Source organism: Electrophorus electricus, chromosome 8 (genome assembly GCF_013358815.1).
Source record: "Electrophorus electricus isolate fEleEle1 chromosome 8, fEleEle1.pri, whole genome shotgun sequence".
Lineage (NCBI taxonomy): Eukaryota > Metazoa > Chordata > Actinopteri > Gymnotiformes > Gymnotidae > Electrophorus > Electrophorus electricus.
This window is the reverse complement of record NC_049542.1, coordinates 386,650-414,637: the sequence shown is the minus strand read 5'-3', so window position 1 is coordinate 414,637 and position 27,988 is coordinate 386,650. Positions and strand designations below refer to the sequence as shown.

Genomic DNA, 27,988 nt, shown 5'->3' with positions numbered 1-27,988 from the left:
ACAGAGTTCGTGGCACTGGGGAGGGTGCACGTGGAAGCACGTGGGCTTGACCTTCTGCACTTCACATTCCGGGCACGCTGGACAAACCTGACACGCGAGCCACGTTCACTTCCTGCCCGGAGTATGATTCCAGTGACATCATCTTAAAAGCATTTGAGATGAAGAACAGGAAAGTTAGGAACCATGACCTTTTAGACACACTCTCTTTCTCTCTCTCTCTCTCTCTCTCTCTCTCTCACACACACACTCTCTCTCTCTCTCTCTCTCTCTCACACACACACACACACACACACACACACACACACACACACACACACACACGCTCTCACACACACTCTCTCTTTCTCACACACACACACTCCAGCTGTGTTCAAGTCGACCCTGTCAGTCCCATCCAGACTGATCCTCTCACACTCCCAGTGCCAACAGCAGCACCTCCTCCCACAGGTCTCTCCCACAGGTCTCTCCCACAGCCCGAAACTGCAGGAGACGCGACCACGCCCACAGATCCGACAGCAGGTGGGATGGAGACCGTGGGCTGATGGAGAAGGTGGCGTCATTGGGCTGGCCTGGTCTTCCCTTACAACCGCAGTTAGAGAAATAAAGCTGTAGTTGACTGAAAGGCAAGAAAACAGTGTTTTTGAGATCCACTGCATATATAAGCAATGACTACTGAGAGGTGTTTGCAGTGAGAGGTGTTTGCGCTACTGGACTGTTGAGGGAAGAAGCTCGTACCCCCACCCCTCACCCGCAACCCCTGCCGTGGATATGAATACTTAGAGTCTGAGTTCTCGATCAGTCAGTTGTGACTCCTTTTATCACATACAACTACAACCTGCTCCTGACTGGAACTCACTGCAGAGTTCATTTCCTCAATGCCCAGCTGTCTGAACCAGCTCCAGATATCTCCGACATACGTGACGATTCCCCACGTCATCCTCTCTTCAGCCCGGGGCTGCATAGCTTCTATCCGCCTTTAAGACAACATCCACTGAGAACAGCCCCAGAGATCTTCGCTGGGTTTCAGAAGACTGGACTGAGTGCAACACGCTTACGTATGCAGGATTTTGTCTCTGCTCAAAGTGGAAGAGATTCAATCCTCAGAAAACTGTGACATGTTCCTAGACAAATGGCAGTCACTTCTAAATTATTTTCACTCTTTATGCACTTTAAACACAATATAACATTCTACTGGCTCTTTTTGTTTGTTTTTGATTTGTGTGTGTGTGGTATATGTACATGTTCACACAAATATAGACACACAGACACAAAACAACACAAAGGCATGCAATGCCATTGTTGTTTGGAAATCAATGATTTCTTCAGCCATTTAAGATTTTATTTAAAATAAACAATTTATAAAAAGTTTCAGATAAGCTCTAAACACAGTGTTGACATTTTTCTGCTCTCGTGAAGGACAGAGAACAACATTTAGGCTGCGTCTACAACAGTGTCGTTCACCTATGAACACTAGATAGGTCCATAACATATTACATCTTTTATGAAGATTCAGACATATGTCATGTCGTCATCCCATTACCGAGGCGCGTGGCAGTGGGTAACCCCGCCGCTATAATGCGTCACGAGGCGTCTCCGGCGTGCAGGCTGCCCCTCAAGCCCCTCAGTCCCACTTGGAGCTTTTCCTACGCATGCATCTCTCTCCCTCGCCGTCCACGGCTTCGTACAGCTCCTGCGCGTTCTCCCTCACGGCGTGCAGGTATCCAAGGTACCCGACGCACAGGGTGATGGTCACGAGGCCGAACGCCATCACGGGTTTGTTCTGTGGAGCGGTCAAGCACGGACACGTAATGAACAACGTTTCACGAAATCACATGCACGGGGTAACATGCACGGGTAACGTGCGCTGACGTACGGGTTTGATGAAGAGCTCCGGGTTGACGGCGCGGAAGAGCGAGGTGGTTCTCGCGCCTCTGAACCCGGGGCTCCGGTACTCCGCCGCGTTGCGGACACCTTTACCGCCGCCGCTGTCCGCGCCGGACATCCCGAACAGCGCGCAGATCCCCGCAGAATTCAGTCCCGAGCGCGCGCGCGCACGGACGGACGGACCCGCGGTCTCACGAGCACCGCGGCACGCTGCGCGCCGCCATCTTCCCGCGAAGCAAGAGCGTCTGCACGAGCGCGGCCGAAGGTCGCGAGGAAGGACACCACGCCGCCTAGCGGCTGGATGACGCACGCGGCAAACGTGACAGCGCGGACGCACGTCGTTAATAATACACGGAGAGGTGAAACGACCCACCGATATCGTTAAATTTGCATGACCGTCCCTCCCTGCTCGGGCACGCACACGAGCTCCTGTATCAACCCTGCGTACTTTTGAAACACCGCACGTTTTATGTGCACCTCTCACGCGACGTAGGGCGTCTGCTTTCCCCGTGCACAAAGTCATTGTCATGTTTTCACGCGAGCCCGTATCGGCCCGGTGCACGGGGTTACCAAGGCTCCCGCGAAGAGAACAGATGCGTGTTTAGTGCGAGACTAAATGTCCACGTAGATCAACAGATAACAGATCAGCGCTCTGGCAGCAGAACAGTTGCGTATTTTAGGAGTCCGTAGTCTGTCGTTTGGGGTTTAATCTTGCAGTGTTTACTGTAATCGGTGACGTAAGCCGCTTCCATGGCAACCAGGTGTGGCACGTACGGCAGGTGCATTCGGGATGAACCGGTAGCGGGTTTCCTATAATTCAGCGTTTATTCCAGCACAGTCTTCACGGAGATAAACGGACGCTCCCGGGAACATTTCACGACACCAAGGTGAACAGAACGTTTAATGGCCAACTTCCTTCTGTATGTTAGTGGTTTTGAAATGATAAATGTAACGTGACTATTAATCTATTATACAAATATATGCAATAGATGTATAAGATAAAAGTCACTTTGAGAAAGTCACTTTTATGAACACATTTTCCATGTGACGTTTAAAGTATTGCTGTAGGCCTAATGTTGGCTAACGTTTGAAGGAAAGTCTGAAAGTAAGAGGCCAATTAAATAAAGGAATAGGAAACTTTTTAAAAATTTGTTTTTGTTGTTCTAGTTGTCTCGTTGGCAGTCATGAACTGGGGCTTTCTGCAGACTGTGCTGAGTGGCGTAAACAAGTACTCCACCGTCATCGGGAGAGTCTGGTTCTCTGTCCTCTTCGTGTTCCGCATCCTCGTCTTTGCCGCCGCCGCTGAGCAGGTGTGGAAGGACGAGCAGAAGGAGTTTGTGTGCAACACGCAGCAGCCGGGCTGTGAGAACGTCTGCTTCGACCGATTCTTCCCCATCTCGCAGGTACGCCTGTGGGCACTGCAGCTGATCGCGGTGTCCACGCCGTCCCTGCTGGTGGCGCTGCACGTGGCCTACCGGCAGCACCGTGAGCAGAGACACGGCCGGAAACTTTACGAGGACAGAGGCAGACTCGACGGTGGCCTCATGTGCACGTACCTCTTCAGCCTGACGCTGAAAACGGCCTTCGAAGTGGGCACGCTGCTGACCTTTTACTTGGTCTACAGCGGGTTCCACGTGCCCAGGCTGCTGCGCTGCAGTGAGGTGCCCTGCCCCAACACCGTGGACTGCTACATCTCCAAAGCCACAGAGAAGCGAATCTTCCTCTACATCATGGGCTGCACGTCCATGCTGTGCATCGCACTCAACGTGGCGGAAATGGTGTACATCCTGTCCAAACAGTGCTGGCGGTCTTTCAGTAAGAGGTACGCCCCTGTGCAGCCACAGAGAGATATGCCCCCATGCGGCTGCCGCCCGCCCTCCACGTTTACACTCGCCTGTCCTGGACCAAAACCCACGTCTGCCAGCAAAGACGACGCGGACGCGACTCAGCTCCAGCTGCCGCACAGGGCAAAAGAACTACCCGCCTGAACAGTCCCACGGGGTAAAATGGATGTTGACTGTCCGTTTGTCCCCGCTAGTGCTCGACAAACTTCTGTCTATTAGCAGACTGATTAGGACCTGTGTTCCCGGAGTGGCCAGTAGTCTTTAACATCTCAATAAAGCGACCGGGATCAGTCCCGGTCAACATCCCCATGTGGGACGGTAATGGTCTTTGGCAGTTTGTCAAAGTTGGTGGGATTAGTGTGTCATTCAAGCAGTCAGGGGTGTTGAGTGCTGAAGGGAATCACGCATACGTGATGCCGAGTAGCTTTATTTATTTAAACTGGGCCACAGGTGTGGACTACGTCAGTATGATACACAGGTGTTTGTGTGTACAGCCTGTTTAATATTTGGTGGTGAGTTATGTGAATTTAAATACATGAACCCTAAATAGAGTAATAGACTACAATTTTTTATTTGTAATATTTTAATGGTAACAGGTAGCAGATGTTGAACTCACACACACCCCCACACACCCCCACGTGCTGCAGTAGTATGGTTCTATTGTGTCGAGTGTGTTAATAGTTTTTCCTCTGTATTTTTATTTCACTTTACTGCTACTAACAAAATATCCATTACAAAGGAAACAGCTGATCCATAAACTGTAGGACCTTCAAGAGGGCAAACCAAACTTAACCTGAAAAACGTAACCGTGTTTAGACGATGACGTCTGAGAGAGAAACACTGAGCTGAAAATAAGTGTGTGAGAAAAACAGTTCATGCCAAGAGGAGAGACTGACAGGGAGGTGCGGTAGAGGTGAGGAGGCACGGTAGCCTGTCCTTTACTCCTTTCTGTTGTTCAAATACGAAAACATCTGCGGCAAAAACAAAACACTGAAATGACATTTTTAAAAGCATCATTCAGTAACCAGGAAACAAAATCTTTTGGTATGGGAGTGTTGGTGGAACAAAAAAACAAAAACCATACTCAAAAATGTTTGAACTTCCAGGTCTATGTGGGTAAGACGCAATACAAAAGTGTGTCTCTTCCAGCAGGGAAAAAAAAAAAGCACCACAGGCAGAGGTACAAAACACAAGCTGTAATAAACTGGTCTCAGATGTTTAAGGTACAGACTGCTGGTGGCTGTGTTTATCCAGAAAGCCAGTATAAGCACACACAAACACCACATCAGACAATTTCAGATTTACAATGTACGGTAAACGAGACCAAAACAGTTACCATTTACACACTGCACTACAACATGTCCAGTCCAAGTGGAAGAGGGGCGTTTCACTTAGAAAGTACATTTCTATGGAATATTTATAAAGTAAATCTTTAATATTCCATTCAAAGTTCATTTCCAAAGGCAAGATGTGCTAAATATCTTTGTTGGAGCATGCTTTGGAGGTATATCATTACATTTCTCAACTACAAAATGAGTTTATACACACAGTCCTTTAACAAGTGTTTTGTGAAACCCCCCCCCACCTCCACATAGCCATGTACTGTTTCACCAACATTCCAACAGAACAAACTCAGTCAACCTTTACTCCCTACACAACTCATCCGAACAGAAATCCCTCAGAAGTTGCTGGGCAGTGAGACGGATGTTTGGCGCAGGCGGGAGAACAGCTGTGTAGCGTCACACACACCTTCTTTTGTGGATCACCACAGCAGGTCGCATTTCATGCAGCTGTTTGAGCAATAGTTCAGACACGTTTGAAAACCCTCTGTGAACCTCAAACGTTACGTTACTAAGACAGGTGAGCTTCTGAGGGTTCTTAAATTCAACGAGTTTCAGTACGTCTCCGGCCTCGGCCCGACTGCACACAACCGAGGCCGTCTTTAGTTGTATGGCGGAGGTTTTTTTTGCGTGGATTAACATCCAGCATAACGGATGCTTTCCTCTTTCCCGAGGATGGGCTGGATTCCTCCAGGAACTGAAGGAAGGATACCTCGAAGCCCAGAGGTTTAAACGAGTTTAGTGTTGCATTTTCATCAGCACCTTCCTCTTGGGCCAGCGTGGTGCTGGACGATGTGGAGTCCGAGTTGATGTCTGCATAGTTGACAGCGTGACTCTGCGCAGCTCTTGACCTCGTCATCCTCTTGTGTGCAAACGATCGGTCACAAACTCCCTTGCGTGGGCGTCCTCTCCTGCGTTTGATCACCATGGAGATATCCGAGCCTGTGTCGGTGGACGGCTTGGCGTCCGAAGCCTCTGCGTCTTCAGTACTCTCCTTCTCGGATGTTGGCTTGGAGAACTCCGACATGCTTGGATCGGAGTCTCCAGCCTCGTCATTCTCAGACATCTCAACGGAGCTCTCGTCAGACTTCTCAGTGTCATCGCTCCTGGAGGCGATCCGTTTGTACCTGGAGCGGGGCAGTTTCTTACAGTATATATAGTTGCTCCTTTGCTCCTCCAGGTATTGTTTAGGCAGGCCGTGCTGAACATAATGTTTCATGATGTTTCGTTCCGAGCTGGTTACAGTCTCGCAGCCCTTGATCATACAAGGATACTGGAGGGGAAACTGCTTGGTGCACAGTGCGGACGCCTCCTCTGTGGTCTTCAGAATGGGTTTTCCATATTTTGTCCAGTGGTTCTTCTCATCTTTTCTCTTTTTCTCACCCCCCTTACAAACGGGTTTCTTATTAACCTCTCTATTTTCCTTCTCAAGGCAGGCGTGGTTGTATTTCCGGGGTCGACCGAGTTTCAGGCCCTTCTCGCTCTCCTTCGAGTTCAAGAGTTGCTGTTTATAAAGGTCTGGGTGTTTTTTCATGGTGTGTCGCAAGAGATTTGACCGCGTGCTGTAAACACAGTCACAACCTTCAACTTCGCACCGGAACGCTCCATCCACAGCCTCCACTCTCAAGACCTTTGTGTCTTTATGCTCCTGGTCAATGTGGCTAACGTATTTCCAAAATGCAGTGAAGGTAACAGCACAGTCTGGCTGTTCACACTGAAACCTGCCCAAGTCCATGTCGGACATCATGGCACCTGCTTTGTCGAGACTCAGTTTGTGGAGCTGAAGGTAATGTTGCAGCAGGTCCGGAACGGCCTGGAACACTCGAGAGCAATCTCTGACTTGACACCGAAGCTCTGTTACCTCAGCGACCTCAGTATCAGATACATCCTCCTCCTCCTCCTCCTCCTCCTCCTCCTCCTCCTCCTCATTTTCCTCATTTTCTTCCTCCACATTGTCATCTTCAAACTTGGGCAAGACGGACTGGTGTACAGCCTTATAATGGAGTATAAGGTTGTGCTGAATAGTAAACGCGGCCACGCAGCCCTGATGTACGCACCGGTACGGCCTGTAGGGGCTGAAAACGTCATCCGTCTCCACCTTTTTCTCTTTTGCCTTCTTAGTCATTTCTTTTGTCTTGGGCATTTTAAGTCTTCCTTGTTTCAGCTTCTTGTCTGGGGACAGATTACCCGTCTGTGTAGTGATGGACGGGGTTTGGGCCCCCATCGGTGTAGATGGAATCACTAGGCCTCCAGGGGTCAAGCCAAGGGTGTGCTGGCTGGGTGCTAAAGGTCTTGGTGTCAACTGACTGTTCAGCTGTTGCTTCACGCTCGAGGCCGTTTCCAAGGAAGGGCCTGATGTGACCAGTTTCTGGAGGACTGGATGGCTTTGCAGGGGAGTCGCTGGGCGACCAGGAGGAGGTTGTTGTGCAAAGGGCTGAATACTGCAGTCTGATTTAACACTTCTGTCTGCCTTAAGCAGTACCGGCGCACCAGGTCCTTGTCCGCCTTCTGTCTTCTGTACTAGACTGGTACCTGGAGCGGGACAGGGACTATGTCCACCACCGTCCACAGATTTTCGGCTGTAGTGACGTTTGACTCTCGTCTTCAGCATCTGGTCGTGTGAATAGTTGTGAACAGTCTGATAATGGGCTCTCAAGTTTGAGTTTCGTGTAAACGTTTTGGAACATATCTGACAACTAAACGGGGCAAATTTAAACTGATCTTTTCTCCACTGATTTAGCATTTCATCAGTGTAGTTGTGGAGCTTGACTAGATGCTTGAACAGAGCATCTTTGGTCATGGCCCTGTAACCACAACCATCGCTGTCACAACCGTAGCCTGGAGTCTTGACAGTGGAGTTCAAAACCTCAGAGGCCACAGACACTCCATCAGACTCTGAAGGCTCAGTGGTGACCTGGTTACTTTGAACTATTTCCCTATCCAGATCCAATCTTTCAAGAGCTTTTTGGATTTCTGTCATTTCGTCTCCTTGTGGGAGAGGTTCTTTAGTGAAATTATCATTCACACTGTTGGCCACAGGGATCTGAGATGCACCTGAATCAGGAGCAACATTGCTAGTCTGGGCCAAACCTTCTGGGGACAGTTCAGCACCATTTCCAACATGGAGCTGATTACTCTGAGGGACTTTCTGAACCCCATGTGATGTTTGTGGAGGATTTGAATTGTCGACACATTGAACACATGAACTGTTTTTCTTGTGAAAGTCTCCAGCCAGTATCTGTTCACGGAGTTTTTCCTTCACACTCTTTTCTGACACCAGATTTTGAGCAAGGCTGGCCATGGCAGCCAGAAGGTCGTCGTCTGACGATCCGCCGGCATTTACAACTGCAGAACGTTGTCTGATTTCTTCCATCTTATTTAGTGTTTCCGTTTGAAGGATTTTGCCAACATGATCAGTGGGAAGGTTGTTAAAAGAGGAGGTGGCAAAGTTCTCGTCACCTAGCAAATGAGACAGTAGTGGATCTGAGAGACCAGCATCACTGGGCAAGTGGTGGCAGGACTGGGTAAATTTTATTGGATGCTGGTTCCTCCCTTCGCTCCCATTCTCAGCAGGCTTGACCAGGCTGTTTTGTCCATCGAGAGGATAAGACAGTGTGGTACTGGTAAAGGTTTGCTGTCCTGTTTCTACAGGCTCACAGGGATTTGCTGAACTCTGTCTGACGATCTTGCAGCTCTGCTTATGATCATTAGGGTATGTGGAATCTTCACCATGTAGAAAAGTGACATTGGGGAATAATTTTGGATCAAGAGGAACTTTACTGACCGCGTGAAAGGTCTGGCTGGGGTTCTGGGGAGTGTTCACAGGGTGAGGGGAATTTAAAAGATCAAGAAATGAGGTGGGCAGGTCTGCACTGAGCTCTGCTTCATCAAAGGCCTTGCAGTGTGAACGTTTAGACAAATGTCCTCCAAGAGACTTAGGACTCTGAAATTCTCTGAAGCACCTGCAGCAAATGAACTTCCCATCTCGGATGATGGCGGGCCACTTTGTCCTTTTGTTACGTTTCACTCTTTTAATGTCACGACCATGCGTGGAACTGCCTCCGTCGTCGTGGGAACCTTGGGAATTCACCCCAGTTGGAGGGGTGTATTGTGGCATGCTGTTGGAAGGTGTTAACCCCAGGTGGGGGTTTCTCTCCAGTTTTACCACACACTCAGTATGTTTTACAACATGTACAGAGTTGCTCTTGGCCTGCTGAGTGTAGGGAGACGCAGATGAATCACTGGAGTGGCCTGGAATTGCTGGATTACACATCCTTTGAGATCCTTCCATCTGAGAAGGAATAAAGTGACACGGGAGATTATTCTGAGACTGCAAAGGAGGGTAGACACTTCCTCCACACTGGGCATCTGGCCTCTGGCTTTGTGAACTCGTGTTCATGTGTGAAGGAAAGTGACTAACAGAGAGGGCGTCCGTATTTGAAGTAATTCCTTGTGATTGGCAGGACTCCTGTTGAAGTGAACTGTTCACTGGGATACAGCTCCATGAAGGCTCATGTGGTCTGTGAGACTCACCTGCAGTGTTTCCCAACTGTGACAGAACAATGGGGTCCAAGATATTCTCGATCTGGTTAGGGAAAGTCTGGCCTGCGGAAGATGCTAGATGGGCGGAGCCAGAGGAATAACTGGAGCTTGGAGAGCTCGCTGGCTGTACACCGGGGTTCTGGATTTTTGACACAGGAGCGGGAACTCTTTGCCCCGTCTGTTTGTGCAAAGGGGCAACAGAATTAACTTTCCCATTCGTGGACAAATTTCTGCTCGTGGACTGGACTTCCCTCTTGCTCTTCCTCACTAGTTTCCACTGTGTATAAAACTCAGGGTGCGCAGCTTTCATGTGCTTGGTGAGGCTCCTATAGGAGCTGTAGTCTCGGGAACATGTTTCATATGCACACTCATGTCTCTGCTTCTCTTCAGCTGGTGGGCCCAAGTTGTTAGCATGCATTGTATGTACTGGTCTGGTCATACCTGGGGTCAGGTTGTTTGCCTGCCCTGACTGTACTGGTCTGGTCATATCTGGGGTCAGGTTGTTTGCCTGCCCTGACTGTACTGGTCTGGTCATATCTGGGGTCAGGTTGTTTGCGTGCACTGACTGTACTGGTCTGGTCATGCCTGGGGTCAGGTTGTTTGCGTGCACTGACTGTACTGGTCTGGTCATGCCTGGGGTCAGGTTGTTTGCGTGCCCTGTCTGTATTGGACTGGTCATGCCTGGGGTCAGGTTGTTTGCGTGCCCTGTCTGTATTGGACTGGTCATGCCTGGGGTCAGGTTGTTTGCGTGCCCTGTCTGTATTGGACTGGTCATGCCTGGGGTCAGGTTGTTTGCGTGCCCTGTCTGTACTGGACTGCTCATGCCTGGGGTCAGGTTGTTTGGGTGCCCTGTCTGTACTGGACTGCTCATTCCTGGGGTCAGGTTGTTTGCATGCACTGTCTGTACTGGTCTGCTCAGGTCTGGGGTCAGGTTGTGTGCATGCATTGTCTGTACTGGTCTGGTCATGTCTGGGGTCAGGTTGTTAGTATGCACTGACTGTGCTTTTCTGCTTATGTCTGGGGTCAGGTTGTTGGTGTGAGTTGTCTGTACTGGTCTGGTCATGTCTGGGTTCAGGTTGTTACCGTGAATTGTCTGTACTGGTCTGGTCGGGGTAAGTGTGTGCACTGACTGTACTGGTCTGCTCATGTCTGGGCTCAGGTTGTTACCGTGAATTGTCTGTACTGGTCTGCTCATGTCTGGGTTCAGGTTGTTAGCGTGAATTGTCTGTACGGGTCTGGTCAGGGTAAGTGTGTGCACTGACTGTACTGGTCTGCTCATGTCTGGGCTCAGGTTGTTAGCGTGAATTGTCTGTACTGGTCTTGTCATGTCTGGGCTCAGGTTGTTAGCGTGAATTGTCTGTACTGGTCTTGTCATGTCTGGGCTCAGGTTGTTAGCGTGAATTGTCTGTACTGGTCTGCTCATGTCTGGGCTCAGGTTGTTAGTATGCACTGACTGTGCTGGTCTGGTCAGGGTGTTTGTGTGCATTGACTGTACTGGTCTGCTCTGTTCACTGCCTGAAAAGGCAGGCTGATGATGCCTTTGAGAATCTAGCATTACTTGTGTACTTTTATGGGCAGACAGTGGTAAGGGTTCCACGTTATTCCTATATGGGTCTTGGTACTGTGCTTGTATCTGGGATATTGAATTAGGAGCATACTGTCCATATTCAGCTTTAGCACTGCTATACGGTGGCGGATTACGGGCCTGTGAAATTGTAGTCTGCATCTGACCTTGTAAAACATCTCTGGAGGGTACTGGTGGAAAGTCCTCCAGAATGCTCTGGTAGGAGGATGTGTGGGGATCCGGGCACGGTGGAGCCAGCATTGGGTCACTCATCAATGCCTCCAGCAAGGCGTCGTCTGCCCTCGGTTCATGTAGGTGGGACACGGAAGGGTTGGCGAGGGGCTGGACCATTAGATTCTCCATTTGTGGGATGAGTGGTTGCATGAGGTTTGGATCAGGTGGTTCACTTTTGTATGTTCCAGGGTCAAACGCATGTGTGCCACCGGAATCCGAGTTGTTGAGCATGCTTTCGACGGAGTGCTTCACTTTCACCAGGGCTGGCGGGTGATTTGACGGACCTACCAAGCAATCGGAGTTAAACTGGGCAGCTGGAAGGATGATGTGCCCAACAGCCTCCCTGGATGATCCACAGGATTCGTCGGGCTGAGGCTCCAGAAGAGGACCCTCGGGGATCTGCTCTTCTGTTTTCTTAGCCTCATGGCTCTCTCTGTGCAAATCTAACTGTGACTGAGAGTGGAACACTTTAGCACAGCCCACCACCCTGCAGGTGAACGTTTTGTAATGTTGGGCCTCGTGATCGTAGAGTTTAAAAGCCTCGCTGAAAATCTTCCCACAGTCAGCAAACATGCACTTGGCCTTGAAGACCGGATGGTCTTTCCTGTGCACGAGAAGCTCGGTGTTGGAGTCAAAACTCGCTCTGCAGTTCAGTTGGATGCAGATGTATGGTTTAGCACCACAGTGAACCTGAAGGTGGTCATTGAGGTGGCTGACGCTCACGAACTGACGCCGACAGTACTGACACACGATCCGCATGGTCTGCAGCTCCAGGAAGCGCTGGGCTTCTCCTACTTCCCCGTGGTCCTTCACATGGGCCAGGAGATTCCGGAAGTACTTGAATCTTTTCCTGCAGTTCGGAACGGGGCAAATGTTGCTCTGTGCCCCGTCTGCCACCACCCCAGGGACGTGCCCTGGCTCCACGCTCGTCCCATCAGTGTCACCGCTGCTCTTGGTCTTCCATGCCTGGCTGTCTCCACCTTTAGCCTTTGGCGCAGGGACAACAGGGGAACTGTTTTTTGCATTCGCCAGTTTCTTAGAGGTTTTCATTGCGGCCAGACGTTCTTTGCAAGACAGCTTTACGTGGGACGTCACGTGTGGGTCTAGGTTCTCCCTGGTTTCAAACGTCTCCGTGCATATCGGGCAGCTGTAATATCCGTCTTTGAAATGAGTCTGTGCATGACGCACTATTCTGTGACCGAGGAACTCCTTATCACACAGGACACAATACTGCATGTAAGCTTGCCAGTTCCTAAACCGAGCCGACACAAACCCTTTCTCCCTCAGCTTCTTGATCTCTCGGTTTTTCTGTCTCTGGTCTGCTATTTCCTTAAGTTCATTTGTAGCATCTAAAAAGTGCTCGGAAACATCCTTGAATGCCTCCTGGACAAACCCGGAATCCTGCTCCGTGTCTTCAGGACGGTCATCGTTTAGCTCATCGATGGAGGACACGATGGATGCCTCCTCTCCCATCAGGCCTAAGCAATGACGCTTTAGTGTCTTCCAGTCCCAGTATTCTGGATCGAAGGGCCATTGGGTTTTGAAAACCAGGAGTAGTTCACAGCGTAGAGAGTTGGGAATGGGAAGGCTCTCCTCCTCGAGCTTCTGGTCTGGCTCATTGTAAAGTGTTTCCACGGCATAGTACGAGTCCACTGTCGGCTCCAGAAGGAACTCTGTCAGCTGGCAGGCCCGTTTCACTTCCAGGTCGGAGAGCAGCAGGCACGAGATGGTTTTGCACATGGTGGCTTTGCTAGGTCCCTCACACGATTCCATCCGGAGAGCACGGACACACATCTCGATGCAGGCGGGCAATCCGACCTTGTCCAGCTGAGGGGCAGAGACCAGAAGAGAAATCTCAGTTTGATACGAATCAACCGTTCCTCCATTTCAACAAAGGCTGAAAGGATGGGCTGAAGTGCAAGTGTGTGACTCTCACCTCTGACTGGATCACTTTTATGAAAAACAGTAAGTGGAATACAGTTTTGGCCAGACGTGACATCTGTCGACATCGTTCTAGAAAACCTTGTTCTGTCGGCTCTAAACGTTTCAGGAGTTTGCTCCAGAAAAGAGTGAGTTCCCTGAGAGAAAGAAAAAGAGAGAGAAAGAGAGCACGTAGTTACAGCACAACCACCTCGCTGGTCCAACAGTTGAGGACTTCACTCTGTTCATTCTGATGCTGGGAAGAGGCTCTGTCTGTCTCTGTCTGAGCTCACCAGGCACAGTACGAGTCTTCCTGGAGAAGCTGTCGGCTCAGGAAGCCCGAGCAGAGAGTGAAGGCTCCCCTCTCGTCTCCTTCGGCCTCCAAGTTACAGATCATCTCCAGCGCATCTCGACAGTCCACCTTGGAGAGCTTCAGGAGCAGGCGGGAAAAGGGTGACAAGTATGTACAAATGGTTCAGTCCAAAACACCCCGTGGGCTCACTAGGGCTCACCACAGCAGAGGGGAGAGCCTTCTCATTACAAGGCACAAAAGTCAAAAGGTCGCATTAGTGCTAAGATGCAAAATCCACAATTAGCGTTTAGGGCAGAGGCCTTTTCTATGGTGCATCCGATGGTGAACTATTCTGTAGGTCATATGTTTGTGCTGTTACGTAAGCGTACGCAAACTTCCACACTTACCTCATCCATCAGCGTTTGCTGTGGGGCAACAGTGCACAGACACACCAGGTAAATCTGCTTGAAGTGCGCCGCCCTGCTCTGGAACCCGGGGCAGTCAACACAGGCTCTGGCCAGCACCGCTGCCTTGTCCATGTAGTTCTCCTTAATCAGGTACTTCACGCGCACCTGCAGCAGGTCTGGACCTTCACGGCTGAGGAACTCATGGACTGAAAGAAAACAGAAGGAACGGACCTCCCTCAAACACCACCGCTGGACCAGACATAACGTCAAGGAGAGAATCGCTAACAGCATGCACCGACTGGGGTTAGGGTTATAAATCAGTGGCATTGACCTCTGTATCTCTGCTTCCTTTCCAGTCTAAAACTGTACAGGTGTGACTACAGGACTGCACAGGTGAGGAGAGGAGGTGCCACCTGTCTTGGCGGGAGGCGTGTCATCGTTGAGAATGCCCTGTAGCGTGCTATTGGTCCACATTCCTTTCTCTTGAGCAGCAGCAGACAGGAGGCGTAGCTGGGTGATGCCGTTCTCCTCCAGGAGCGAATGAGCTGCCTGTATATGACAGAATTAAATCAGAGAATGTTAGAAATACATGGGTATCTCCTACACAAAGAATACAACTCTGATATTGCACAATGTGACAGCAGCACAGTGTTGTGTGTGTGTGTGTGTGTGTGTGTGTGAGAGAGAGACGTGTAGTTTAGGACTCTACCTGAACTGAGGCCCGAAACTGTCGCCACAGTGAATCTGGAAAAGTGTCTGATATGGAGAGAAGAAGCTCTACACAGCTCCTGAAGAAGAAAGAACCAATCAGATACGAGAAAGCCACCTCCACTACAGGAGGATGTAGAGTGGATGGAGGAATGACTGAGTGAATGAATGAATGGATGGGGGGAAATGGTGTGCTGAACAGCAAGTTCAGATGCACCGCCGGCGAAAGACTAAATGTGTGTGTAGAGCGATTTAATGGCTAAGATTTGAACTCACAGCGAGACTCTCTCGAGTACGACAGAGACGTCGTCACACTGGGTGGAGAGAAGGGTGGAGGCCCGGGCGTAGCTCAGCAGGGCCACGGCGTAGCCCTCCAGCATGGGCCATGGGTCCTGCTCAGATCTCCACCTCCCCACGTACTCCACCAGGGTCTACACACACACACACACACACACACACACACACACACACACACACACACACACGAGCTCTGTCTTTTATCATACCACACACCCCACCCGTACCACGGCGTGCCCCTGCACCCCCACCCGTGTGTCCAACACCACCCGGACTGAAGACATCATCCAACCAGGAGAACAGAGCATGCTCCAACCAGGTGGGGAAGCAGAGTGTACGACATATTATGGCTGGTCTTACCTGAGCATCAGACACCTCCCACCTGTGAAGGCCAGCGAGGGGTTAGGGGTGAGGGGTTAGACCTGAGATCACTAACTTCTCCAGACACACTCCATTGCCCCAGTGAGTCTGTACACACCCACCCCAGACTCCACACACACACACACCACCAACCCTTCTTTTGCCCCCTCGCACATGTTCCTATTTTGTACATTAGTTTTGTATTTACTGCTGACTGCTGCTATAATTCAAATGATCTGCTATGCTTCCGAAACACAGACAGTGTGGTCTAGCCTTGTTAATATGTGATTTGAATGGATCTTTTGTCCATTTTCTGATGGTCTGCAACTGTGTTCACATTTTGTAAGTCACTTTTCCACATGCAAATATCACCTTGTGTAGATCTTCCCTCTATAAACTAATGCTAGGTCATGGGAAGGTTGAACTCAACAGCGCCTCCTGTGGACATTCATGGGTAATGCCACATACAACCTTACGTGACCCCGTTGATAAAGTGGTTGATTGTGAGCTGTGGTTATGAAATGTTGCACACAGCACAGCAGTAGATATAAAACTTCACAGCAGTACAGTTACGACACTTTCATTTAAAGCGACATACAATTATGACTGAACTGAGTAACTAAGGGTTAAGGGTCTTGCTCAGGGGCCCAACAGCAGCAACCTGGCAGTGGTGGGACTTGAAATGGCAACCTTCTGATTACTAGTCCAGTACCTGAACCACTGAGACACCACTGCAGCCTGACAGCCACGCAGACGAAGGACTCACAGAGGTCAGAGGAGGTCATGTTCTGGTGGTGTAGCACTGGCGGGGAGGGGAGGGGGGGGGGGGGGTAATTAGGGGTGATAATTAGCAATTAGGAGCAGGTATAATTAAGTGTTCCAGCACTGCGACAGACCCCATCATCAGATTTGACGGCAGTGTGGGACATGGAAAAGATTTACCAGCAGGAGAAAAGTGAGAGATGTGTGGGCAATACAATAATAAAATCTACACAAATCTACTCATAAAACACCAATCAGTGAACTTTACCACAGCAAAGGGCAGAGCAATGGGAACACCAACCATAGAGGAACAAGAGAGCGTGCCTACGAGTACTCCTGTTCAGGAGAAGGACAATAACAGGACACTGGCTCCAGGATCCACGGCCTGTAATATAATTCCTGATCTAATAAACAAGTGCACAAGTATCATTTTGAATTAGTTCACTCCCATATCAGTGTAATGAGACCAGTCTACCAGCCTGATTTCAGATCAGTATCGACAAAGCTGAGGAGGCATCTGTTCTCCAAAACACACTCAGCTCACGCCTGCCTCAGACACGACGACTTTGGTGGGGAAACCCACCAGACGTTTAATCCTTCAGTCCTTCAAACCCATCAGTGTGGTGGGGTCATGCTGGCCGTAGCCATAGTGACAGAGGCGCACAGGAATCACACCTCACTGGATGCTCAGCCACACTGCAGTATGACTTACATGCAACATTACCATCTGACGTACACGTTACTGTATGAAATACACATTACACGTTAGCATATGACATACGTTACATGTTACCGTATGACATACCGTATGCACCTCCTGAAGGAAGAATCACACACCGATTGGGAGAACTCTGTAAACCTCCTCCAAAGAGCACATTGCGTTATGGTTCAGCTTTTCTTAATCAACATTTCCCTCTTAAGTGTTTGCAGCCAGAAGGGGTGATGTCATAAGCACCTAGCGTGAGAGACCCTCCCCTCCCCTCCAGAGAACAGGGAGGCATACGTTTCACACCAGTCACACCAGTCGTCTAGATGGAACAGACAACAAAAACAAGGTAAAATACCAGACAACTGACTGAAGGCACCAAACACGGAGAAACAGCTGAAGGAACGTCCAAGTGGCCAGTGTGTACGTGGTGTGTGTAACAGGTACACACAATCCTAACAGACACAAACAGAACATTTCAGATGTCAAAACTAAACCGGACAAGAGAAGAACAGGGCTCTCTCTCTCTCTCTGCATCAGTCACTCCTTCCCTCCATCTCTCTCTGTCCTGCTCATTCATCTGTTCTTTCCTCATCACCACACACAGATGCAGACACTGCTGTTCTGTTCCCTCTGGTGTGGAAACTAAGACGCAAACACGACCACTAACATGACTCTCCTCTGTACTGCACCATCTTCTCTTCAAAATGTGCACACAAGACTCTTGCCTCCTTGTAAGGCGCTCTGACAAACATACAGAAACCATTGCATGTGGATCACATGGAGTACGGATCACATGGGAGTATGGATTATAAGGAGTATGGATTATATAGAATATGGATTACATGGGCATATCATGAAGAGACTCTGGATAGGGAGATAATGAGGAGATGGCAACTCAGTCAGAGATGCTTAGATACCGATGTATCAACACACACACAGGGTCACAGGAGTACACACACTCAGACTCAATGACAGGGTTATACCCAGACAGCAACAGCTCCCCAAGCACAGAGGTCTGCATGTTCATGACAACACGAACTCCTCATCTGGTCCTGTGTGTCTCCTAGACATCTCGCTAAGGTTTGCTTCTCACTACGGTCAAGGCCGCCAATAAGAAACCTGCGTTTGTTCTGCGTGTTTATTCAGTGCGTGTCTGTTCCTCCATGCCGCGTGTAAGACCAGGTCACTCCAGGCGTGTGAAGCGCAGGGCGTGGGGGCACAAAGCAGACCCAGTGAGCGTGTGTGTGTGTGTCCTGCTCCAGGTGACAGCCAGACCTCCTCCTGCTGGTGGAGGGCATCTGGCTGAGGAGTGTATGGGAACTCATTAGTGTTGAACTCTGTGGTACCTCCACGGAAAAGAACATCAATTCAAAAATACAACTAGAAATTAGCACTGGTATCACATGCTGGGGGAAAAACTTGCTACTTTAAACACCCATATTTTAAAATCGGACGGGGTAGTTCTCGAATTCGTCACTATTTAGTAACGTTAGCACGAGGAGCCTCAGAGGCGCATGAAACCGTCCTCGTCTGCAATGGAGGCGCGAGTCTGCCGTAGGGACTAGGGACGGATTTGCACGTGAACGTCAACGCTGGGTGGACAAGCACGTCCCACTTCAGCGCACGTGTCTCGAGGACAATAAACCAGCGGCACGACATTATCTGATCTGAGATAATAACTGTGATCGGGTCGTCCGCTAATCCCGGGATTAATCTGTGCCCACTGGCACGCGCAGCTGCGCGGTTAGTTTGCTATGCAACGTCAAGGGGGCTCCGCGTGCGCCCGTGTGTTTGTTTATAGTCCAGCGCGCCACGGGCTGGCTGGCACGTTTGCGGCCCGATCCGCACGCAACCGAGAAATGACTTTCCGTCCAGACCGACCACGTAAACAGCCGCGTTAGCCGCCTCGCTACTGTGTGTGTGTGCGAGTGTGTGCGCGCTGCTGCGGATCATACAGCGCGCGCACTGACCTTACAGAACGCCTGGCAGTAGCGCGAGCTGGGCTCGTCCGGGCGCCCCGCGCCGGCGTCCAGGGCGGCGGCCAGCGTGTCCAGGCGGGCCGAGAGCGCGTGTATCCCGCGAGCGCTCCCGCTGTGCTCGCGGCGCTCCTGCTCGGCCTCCTCGTCCGCCATCTTCACATCCAGCTCCGTCGCGTACGCACGCAGCAGCAGCAGCACGTGACGACGGCTCGCCGACGTGCGCGCGCACTCTCCGGGCGCGTCGCATTTCACGCCGCAGTCGCAGATTCGCGGATTTTCAAACGGCGCGTGGCGGCCGTTTCCCGTGCGCATGATTTGTAGAGTGCAACTCCTGCGCACCGAATACGTCACTGTGGGGTACGACCGTGCACGCGACCGTGCAGTGGAGGAGCCGATGCGCCTACCCTTGGCACGCGAGCATGCAGACTTCAGAATCAGTAGAAGAGTATAGCTGCAGGTTAACGTTAACAAGCATTACTGAGGCACCTCCGGAATATGTATAACAATCACACAAAGAATCCACAGATTTATACATTGGTCAGAAGTGATTATGTATTCACCTTTTTACATACTAGTGTTTGCATTCACCACCATTACATCCATCCATACATTAGTCAACATATGCATACTGATATTCAACACCCACACCAACACTAAAGAAGATTGTTATTCTATTCAGTCCTGAGCCTGGGGGAGAGGTCATATATCTTACTCTGAGGTCCACCGAAGGCTACCCAGGATCCTCTGCTTTGCAGATGCCCTGCACTCAAATCATTCTGAAAGGACACAGAATCTCTATACTCCCTTATGTTTTATGTTAATATGCCTAATTCAATGTTAAACCTCTTTTCCCTGTAAACACTATTTTTTATTACCTTAGGAGGATGGGGGACTTGGTCGTCATGCCAACTGCTAAAAACACTTCCAGAGTAGAAGTTCCTCACCTTCAACACATCTCAGAATACCTCAAGGCAATAGGCTTGTAAATGAAGCCAGTATGGAAGGAGTCAGATGCTACTCCTGTGGAGAAATAGTCCACAATAAACCTTACTGTCTGTGTAGGAGAACACAGCCCACCACTCTGCCCTGTTGGGTTCAGTCCCTAGTCCAGATCATAAGGATGTAGCCCAGGGTGGAGGGAGAGGTGGTGTAGGTTCAGTCCCTAGTCCAGATCATAAAGATGTAGTGCAAGGTGGAGGGAGAGGTGGTGTAGGTTGTCCAGATCATAGATGTAGCTTTTCAGGACACGGTCAGGCCCCACTGTCTCATACAAACTACGCTGTATGTTATAATTGACTGACACACACGTGTATTTATATCCTTTCATTTAGTTAGACTATACATGTGTATAATGTTTTTTAATTTATAATTACATTGTCACCTTCAATCCCTCTGGTCTGAGTTTCTTCGCAGTGGTGTAAAAAATACTAAAACGTTTTCATTAATAACAGCTGTAATGTAATGAAATTATTAGATTAAGATGTTCATGTAAACGTACCAGAGTAAAGGCTGTTATCCAGAGTGCCTCGATGTCTTCCTCTACTGGTCACCGAGAGACATTGTCACATGAGAACGAAAGTGATAGAAGCGCTCTCGCTATCAAAACACGCAGAATACCTGCTTGTTCAAAGACTTTGCTGAGGTAAGTTTACATTTTTATGACATAAACATAAATATGGATAAAAAGCTACATGATTATACATTATAGTTGTAAATTAGGCTTTAGTGTTTGTTTTTCTTCCTGTCCTAAGTTTGCCATAGTTTACTAGTAGCAAATTGATGGCCTTCATTTCCTCATAAAACACGATCTTTTACCTTAAAGAGTCCTAAACGCGGGGAGTCCCCCCTCCTGAAGAGACAAACATGGTATCCCGTCTAATGAAATTCTAGTCATATCTGTACAGCGTACGTTATTAAATCTCTGAACGTGAAATGTCGCTGTAAAGTGTTTTACTATCAGGACTATATCAGGCTCTCACTGAACAGCCACATCAACGACGCTGCTTTACTTGAACCGAGGTGTAAGCGACACGGTTAAGATGACTGTACCAATATTGTAACATTAGTCATCTTTGTTTCACAGAATCTTTCAGCTAAGCCTCATATTTACAGATTATATGGAGCGCAGACTACTTGACTACTTGTGTAGACTACTTGTGTTAGCTAAGGAAGGCACTAATATTGTACTTTAAAGTTACATTTGTTCCCAGAGAAACAAAATCTTAAAGTTGTTGGGAGACCCGTTTGTGGTAAAAAGATGTTTTGTGGTAGTGTCTCTTGTAAGAAGCACTATACAACAGAACTGGAGTTAAAACTTATTAAGCGATGTCATCTGAATCTGTGTAATACATAAGTATTAATTACTGAGACCCAATAATTTTTTCTAGAGATCAAATTAATGAGATATGGTATAAGAAAATATATATAAATGAAAATATAATAAAAATTAGAGTATTACATTTTTTTCATATAACTATTCAGAAAGCTTCTAATTATTATTTTTTCTTTATTAAAGGTGCAGTACAGTGTCTTCCTGTTTTATTCAACAGGAGAAATCTCAGTTAGAAGTGTGTAGAAATGAAACATAGCGATTTATAACATTTGTTGATCAGAAATTATGACAGTCATAGTTTGGGCTTAAAATCATGTTTGTCTTTTTCTTTAAGTTCTGTAGGTTGGTGAAGTCCAGCTGGTTCTGTCTGAGGGCTTCGTTCTGAACATCATCCATCCAAACTGAGTCATGGCAGCAAAGGGAATCCAGAGAGCAGCAGAGGACAGAGATGACATCATGAAAGGACATCCAGACCTCTCTGAAGAGGAGATGTTAGTGGAACTGATGGTTCATATCTAGACATCCACTGAGAAAGGGGAAGGCTAGAATCAAAACAGGAAAATTCATTTAGAAATGAAAATGACTGATTGTTTACAGAACACTGTAATATGAAATGAATCATTTTAAACAGTGTTAGAGAGGGTGTCTATACCCAATCTCAGTATGTACATTAAACAGCAGTGAGAAAATTGTAAATGAATAGAACAAAGGTACAGTTTACATAGTCTTAGGTTTTAGATATAAAACTAAAGAAATAGACATTTAGACTGCACTTGTGATAATGGTGAGTATATGGTGCCTTTCAGTATGAAAAGTAAAAAAAAAAAAATGGAATGTACCATTAAGTAAAAATGGAATTTACCATTTTTTGTATGCCCACCAGCCAGTGAGGCAGTTGGTTTCCAAATGTAGCTTCTTCAGTTTGACACTTGAACTAAGATATTGTTCCCTGTACAGGAAAATGGCAGAGGCCAGTGTTTCAGAAGATCAGGACCAGTTCAGCTGTCCAGTCTGTCTGGATCTACTGAAGGATCCAGTTGCTATTTCCTGTGGACACAGTTTCTGTATGGTGTGTATTAATGACTGCTGGGATCAGGAGGATCAGAGGGGCGTCTACAGCTGTCCTCAGTGCAGAGAGACTTTCACTCCAAGACCTGTTCTACGCAGAAACTACATGCTGGCTGAAGTGGTGGAGAAACTGAAGAAGACAGAACTCCAAGCTGCTTCTCCTGTTCACTGTTATGCTGGACCTGGAGATGTGAAGTGTGATTCCTGCACTGGGAGAAAACACAAAGCCATCAAGTCCTGTTTGGTGTGTCTGGCCTCTTTCTGTGAAACTCACATCAGACCTCATTATCAGTCTCCTGCCTTTAAGAAACACACACTGGTTAAAGCTTCCTCAAGACTACAAGAGAAGATCTGCTCTCAACATGATAAACTGACTGAGATCTTCTGTCATACTGATAAAAGCTTAATCTGTTATTTGTGTACGATGGATGAACACAAAGGTCATGATACAGTATTGGCTGCAGCAGAAAGAACTAAAAAACAGGTGAGAAAAAAATTGTAAGTAGTTCATACTAATTCTCTTTCTTATGTAGATTTATTTGCATTGCATACGTAAAGGAAAATTATTTCAGTTGCATTATAAGAGCTTTATAGGAATTTGAAAAAGCTTATTAAAAGTGAAAGTTTTGTGGGTACAGAAGTAGCAAATGATATTGTCCTAACTAGGCTGTAGTAATAAACAGTACAGGCCAGTCACTGAACATTAGAACAGCCAAAACCCATATTGATGCTTTTATACCTTCAGTGTAACACATGACAGTCTCTAATCTCTGTGGAATAAGAGTGAACTTTATCTCCTTACCTGACATTAATGTTCAACCTCACAGCTCATAATTTACTAACAGCTGAACATACTGTATTCACCCCCAGACTGAGCTACAGGAGGAGCAAAGGAAACACCAGCAGAGAATCCAGGAGAAGGAGAAGAAGGTCCAGGAGCTGAAGCAGGCTGTGGACACTCTTAAGGTGAGTACTGAGCAAAGAGCTGCTGGAGCAGCTATTTCAGAGCTCAGTCAGGCCTCTCCTCCAGTCAGCCAGTGAGGAGACCAGTGTTGGGACACTTTAGGATCCTACACAACCATAATGTACACTGTAAGTCATCCAGGGTCACAGTAAGAGAGTGGATGACAGTTGAACTTTAAATGGACCCCCATCTTGTCTGTGTGTCTCCTAACAGCGCTCTGCACAGGCAGCAGTGGAGGACAGTGAGAGGATCTTTATTGAGCTGATCTGCTCCATTGAGAAAAAGCGCTGTGAGATGGGAGAGCTGATCAGAGATCAGGAGAAGACTGAACTGAGTCGAGCTGAAGGACTCCTGGATCAACTGGAGCAGGAGATTGTTGATCTTAAGAGGAGAGATGCTGAGCTGGAGCAGCTCTCCCACACAGAGGATCACATCCATTTCCTCCGGGTAACAAACTCTGTCTCAGCTACAGAGGAACCTGCTTCTCATCAAGTTTAAATAATGACTCTTCACAAAAGTTTATTAAAAATGCATTAAAAATGCTTGAAATTATATACTGTATTAATTCATTCATTCATGTCCACGATGTTGTTCTCTGTAGAGTTTCCCATCTCTCTGTGTCTCTTCTGGATCTGTGGAGTCATACAGCATCTCTGTTCATCAACATCCCTCATTTGATGGAGTGAAGAAATCTATCTCTGATCTGAAGGAGCGAATAGAGACATTCTGCAAAGAGGAATTCAGCAAAATCTCTCCATGTGGTAAGAGAATGTGGTGTCAGAAGTGGGATGGTGCTGTAGAGACCATCAGGAGTGTATCATGGTTAAGGATCCACCCTCTGCTGTTAGGGGGATGGTATAAAGCCCAGTGTGTGAACCCTGGTGAGGGACAGGGGCGTGACCCTGGATGATGAAGGGCTGGAGTGTGGAGGACTCATGGAAGGGGTGTAGTGGAGGTGTGCTCTCCTCAATGGGGAAGGCAGTGTGGTGACAGAGACCATCACCCCCTGAAGGAGAGAGGCTGATGTGATGGGGATTGTCACTTCAAGCAGGTGAAACAGACATAATCTGTAATCTATACAATATAATCTGGCAGCTCTAATCACACACATTTGTGTGATAATGGTTTGAAAGTGATTCTTATATTAAATAAACAACAACAAAAACATTAAACCTTACCCATATATAGAAACAAACAGAGGAGAGAGAAAGAAGATGTGTGTGTGTGTGTGTGAGTGAGTGTGTGTCTGTATGTGTGAGTGTGTGTGTGTGTGTGTGTGTGTGTGTGTGTGTGTGTGTGTGTGTGTGTGTGTGTGTGTGTGTGAGTGTGTGTGTGTGTGTGTGTGTGTGTGTAGCGAGTATTTTATTCATTTCATGACTGGCCTTAAATAGGTTACAGACACAGTTAGTTGTATTCCAAAATGTTTAATTACTATGTGAAAATAACATTTATTTCATTTTGTTTTTTATACTTGTGAATGGTATAAAAAGCCTATTGGTGAAATATTTGGTTTCATACACACACACACACACACACCACAAACACACATAGTGTGTTGAGAGAAAGGGTTGTGGGGTGAGAGAAAGAAGAGAGAATAACTGAGACACAAATGAAGACAAATAATCTTCCTGAATAAACTGACTGAACTTTGCCAAAGTCCGTTATTCACAGTAAGATTCAGGAATGTTTTGTTTTTAAATAAATAATCCACATATAATCCCACTGTTAGTATGATCTGTTTCTGGATGGAGCATTTGGGCCTCATTCATTCATTCATTCATTCATTCTGTTGGACATTTTGTTTCTCCACAGCTGCAGCAGTTCAGATTTTACCATCAGAGCCAAAGACCAGAGAAGATTTCTTGAAATGTAACACACACACACACACACACACACAGAAAGAGAAACATGCTGATTTCAGAATTAAATTGCCATTGCTACCATGGTAACAGACATTTCGTAATCATTAACTATTCAACATGGAAATGTATGAGAACTGTAACAAGCACAGATAATTTTATTTACATTAATATATTTTGTGAATTAAACCTAAAATGCTCTTTTTCAGATTTCTGTCAGCTGACTCTGGATCCCAACACAGCACATCGTTACCTCATTCTGTCTGAGAAGAACAGAGTGGTGACAAACAGTGTGAAAGTCCAGCCATACTCTGAACATCCAGAGAGATTTGACTACTGGGATCAGGTGTTGTGTAAGGAGAGTGTGTGTGGACGCTGTTACTGGGAGGTTGAGTGGAACAATGGGAGATGGGGAGTGTACATATCAGTCTCATATAAAGATATCACCAGGAAAGGACAGGGTAATGAGTGTGGGTTTGGCTACAACACTCAGTCCTGGAGTCTGGCATGTTCTTCTACTCTCACTTTCTGGCACAACAACATTAATACTGAGATCCCAGAGCCACCGTCCTCCAGAATAGGAGTGTATGTGGATCACAGTGCAGGAACTCTGTCCTTCTACAGAGTCTCTGACACAATGACCCTCCTACACACAATCCACACCACATTCACTCAGCCTCTCTATGCTGGGTTTGGGGTCTATGGAGGCTCAACTGTGAGGTTATGTGATACAAAATAATGTTTTGATATTTTACTATTCTAATTAAGTTGATTTAATTAGGAGTCAAATCAGTTTTAGTCTGTATCTACTGTACATACAATAGTCTTTCACACCATATTCACTTAGCCCCTCTATGCTAGTTCAGAATGGGTCATTGCTTCTTTGTTAGTGATGGATCATGTGTGAGATTATGTGATCCTTAATAATGTGTCTGTGCTACATTATGGTCAGTCATGGGAAGATGAGAAATCTATGCACACTGTAACACTGGTCCTACATGATATTGTTCATTTATCCAGCTCAGTCTCTCTGATATTGGTTAGGACTCTTTAGTTTCACTGTTGGTTAGGAATCATTAGTTTCACTGTTGGGCACAATAAGAAAACACAGAAAGAGGCCCATGAGTTTATTTTGGTCAATTACTGTCACTTTTTTATAGTAATAAACATGTACATGTAACTTGATTCCTACATAATTTCAGGATACATTTTGCTTCATGAGTCTTAAAATAATCAGAGGTTTGCAGAGAAACAAGACATTTCAACAGAGGTCTTTCATAAGCTGTGCCAGCAAAGTGTTTCTGAAGTTCAAAGAAGTGAAATCAGCTTTTTTGTGATGATTAGATCATAAATCATATTGTGGATTATCTCTGAAATAAATTCCTCACAATACATGAGCCCATGTCATATCTACACAGGGCCCCATTAAACATAGAAACATGTATCTGGGATAAATTGGATTTCTGTATTTTCTACTGTAAAATTGTATCAGATTGTTTACGTGTTATATTTTAATCAGTGAATTCTCTTCTCTCCATCTGTAGAAACCAAAAGTCCAATTAACCAGATGAATGTCAGTGTACTGTATGAAGGTCCTGTAGTAGATAAACCAGCAGTGTCAGAGTCTTAGTCTGCATTAGCAAAGAAATCCCAGAACAACAAAACAGGGTCACTACAACAAACAGGCAGTGGAATAAACCACTCACCATTCACTAAGAGTGGTGGCAGTACTGCACTAAGACAGGAACAAATAGGCAGGCTTAAATAGACAGGTGTAGTTGAATACAGGTATAATCAGCAGGCCAGTGATGAGGAACATAAACCTCTATTGAATCAAACTATATTCTTGATGTCTCAGAAGTTTCCGTCTGATTGAAACTGTATTTATATAATATTGGGCATGACTGCATGACCCTACATCACATCTGATTCATTTTAAGTCATTTTATGTAACTATTTTAATACATGATTACATGATTCACTTGCATGATTATTATTTACATATCATTATATGATTACATATTTATTATGATATGATTATCATATACTATTCTCTGCAACATAAAGTGTGAATATATTACTTTAATATTGAATACTGGAGTTCTTTTCTCTTCTCCATCTATATAAAGCAGAAGTCCTAGTAACCAGATGAATTTCAGTGTACTGTATGAAGCTCCTGTAGTAGATAAACCAGCAGTATCAGGGTCTTAATCTGCATTAGCAAAGGGCTCAAGAAACCTCATACGCATCTGGTTTGGGCTTGAATGGGTTAAAGTCTCAGTAAAAGCTTCATTTACTTTGTGGGAGTTGTTAGTTTCCTCAGTTTGTAACAGAAGGGCTTTATTTGTTAGGACACATAAGCATTCCTCCCCTTTTACATATTTGGAAAAGAATTAACAGGGATGGTCAACTCCTGAAGAACTAATTAAATTATATTTATTTTTGATCCATTTACTCATTTTTTTTCATGTAATCATTTGAATCTGTAAACTTTAAAGCATAAAAGTCTTGTTGGGTGAGTTACTCTGAAATAAATGTTGCAAAGTTCATCCAGTGTTTGATTTTATTTTTTGCCCATTTATTCCACCAGACAGTAGACAGAAGTTCCACACTGCTGTCCTGTGTTCTACTGGTAATTAACAACAATGTATTATTATTGTCACGCCCCAGTCATCAATCACCAAAGAACCACAAATCACACTTCATAACCACTCCCCTATTCACAATCACCTGTTTATTAGTAATCACCTGCACCTGTCCCTCATCTCACTAACTCCTATTCAAGACCCACAGGTGACCATGTTCAGTGCTTTACACTTCAGCTACTACAGCTGTCTGTCACTTGTCTGTGTTTGTTGCTGTTGTCATTACTAGCATGTTTTGTTTGTTTCTTCCTGTTTTGGGGTTTTTATTAAAATCTGCT

The 27,988-nt window shown here is 46.8% G+C and overlaps 4 protein-coding genes across 5 annotated transcripts; 2 read left to right on the top strand and 2 right to left on the bottom strand.

The window, feature by feature from the left end:
- Positions 1 to 1,317: 1,317 nt before the first annotated feature.
- Positions 1,318 to 2,100, bottom strand: smim8 (small integral membrane protein 8). The gene is made up of 2 exons (XM_026995841.2): positions 1,874 to 2,100; positions 1,318 to 1,780 (listed from the first exon to the last, which is right to left on the bottom strand). Exons 1-2 carry the CDS (start codon positions 2,000 to 2,002, stop codon positions 1,622 to 1,624), a joined length of 288 nt encoding a protein of 95 aa, XP_026851642.1. The 5' UTR covers positions 2,003 to 2,100; the 3' UTR covers positions 1,318 to 1,621.
- Positions 2,101 to 2,207: 107 nt separating this feature from the next.
- On the top strand, positions 2,208 to 4,738 carry cx28.8 (connexin 28.8). The gene is made up of 2 exons (XM_026995840.2): positions 2,208 to 2,771; positions 3,052 to 4,738. Exon 2 carries the CDS (start codon positions 3,069 to 3,071, stop codon positions 3,870 to 3,872), a length of 804 nt encoding a protein of 267 aa, XP_026851641.2. The 5' UTR covers positions 2,208 to 2,771; positions 3,052 to 3,068; the 3' UTR covers positions 3,873 to 4,738.
- Positions 4,739 to 4,909: 171 nt separating this feature from the next.
- Positions 4,910 to 18,995, bottom strand: znf292b (zinc finger protein 292b). Its single transcript, XM_026995839.2, is given in 9 exon segments — positions 4,910 to 5,695; positions 5,697 to 13,235; positions 13,345 to 13,486; positions 13,622 to 13,758; positions 14,028 to 14,233; positions 14,441 to 14,576; positions 14,737 to 14,815; positions 15,012 to 15,166; positions 18,834 to 18,995. Coding segments are annotated over 9 exon segments (8,784 nt in total). The 3' UTR covers positions 4,910 to 5,467.
- Positions 18,996 to 20,402: 1,407 nt separating this feature from the next.
- Positions 20,403 to 27,614, top strand: LOC113568629 (tripartite motif-containing protein 16-like). Of its 2 annotated transcripts, XR_004776367.1 has the most exons (9): positions 20,403 to 20,484; positions 21,509 to 21,665; positions 22,132 to 22,726; positions 23,113 to 23,208; positions 23,420 to 23,653; positions 23,808 to 23,967; positions 24,055 to 24,257; positions 25,019 to 25,075; positions 25,275 to 25,303. XR_004776367.1 is itself a non-coding variant. In XM_035529001.1 (8 exons), the coding sequence occupies exons 2-8, from the start codon at positions 21,583 to 21,585 to the stop codon at positions 25,802 to 25,804; spliced, it is 1,755 nt and encodes a 584-aa protein (XP_035384894.1). In that variant the 5' UTR covers positions 20,403 to 20,484; positions 21,509 to 21,582; the 3' UTR covers positions 25,805 to 27,614. The 2 variants fall into 2 exon arrangements, 1 of the variants encoding a protein (XP_035384894.1); XM_035529001.1 differs by lacking the exon at positions 24,055 to 24,257 and having other exon boundaries at positions 25,275 to 27,614.
- Positions 27,615 to 27,988: the final 374 nt, after the last annotated feature.

Coding starts and splice junctions, on each gene's coding strand:
- smim8 (XM_026995841.2), bottom strand. CDS start 2,002: ATGTCCGGCGCGGACAGCGGCGGCGGTAAAGGTGTCCGCAACGCGGCG. Junction 1,781..1,873: donor CGGAGCTCTTCATCAAACCC/GTACGTCAGCGC, acceptor ACCGCTCCACAG/AACAAACCCGTGATGGCGTT.
- LOC113568629 (XM_035529001.1), top strand. CDS start 21,583: ATGGCAGCAAAGGGAATCCAGAGAGCAGCAGAGGACAGAGATGACATC. Junction 23,654..23,807: donor ATCACATCCATTTCCTCCGG/GTAACAAACTCT, acceptor TGTTCTCTGTAG/AGTTTCCCATCTCTCTGTGT. Junction 23,968..25,018: donor CAGCAAAATCTCTCCATGTG/GTAAGAGAATGT, acceptor GTTTCTCCACAG/CTGCAGCAGTTCAGATTTTA.
- cx28.8 (XM_026995840.2), top strand. CDS start 3,069: ATGAACTGGGGCTTTCTGCAGACTGTGCTGAGTGGCGTAAACAAGTAC.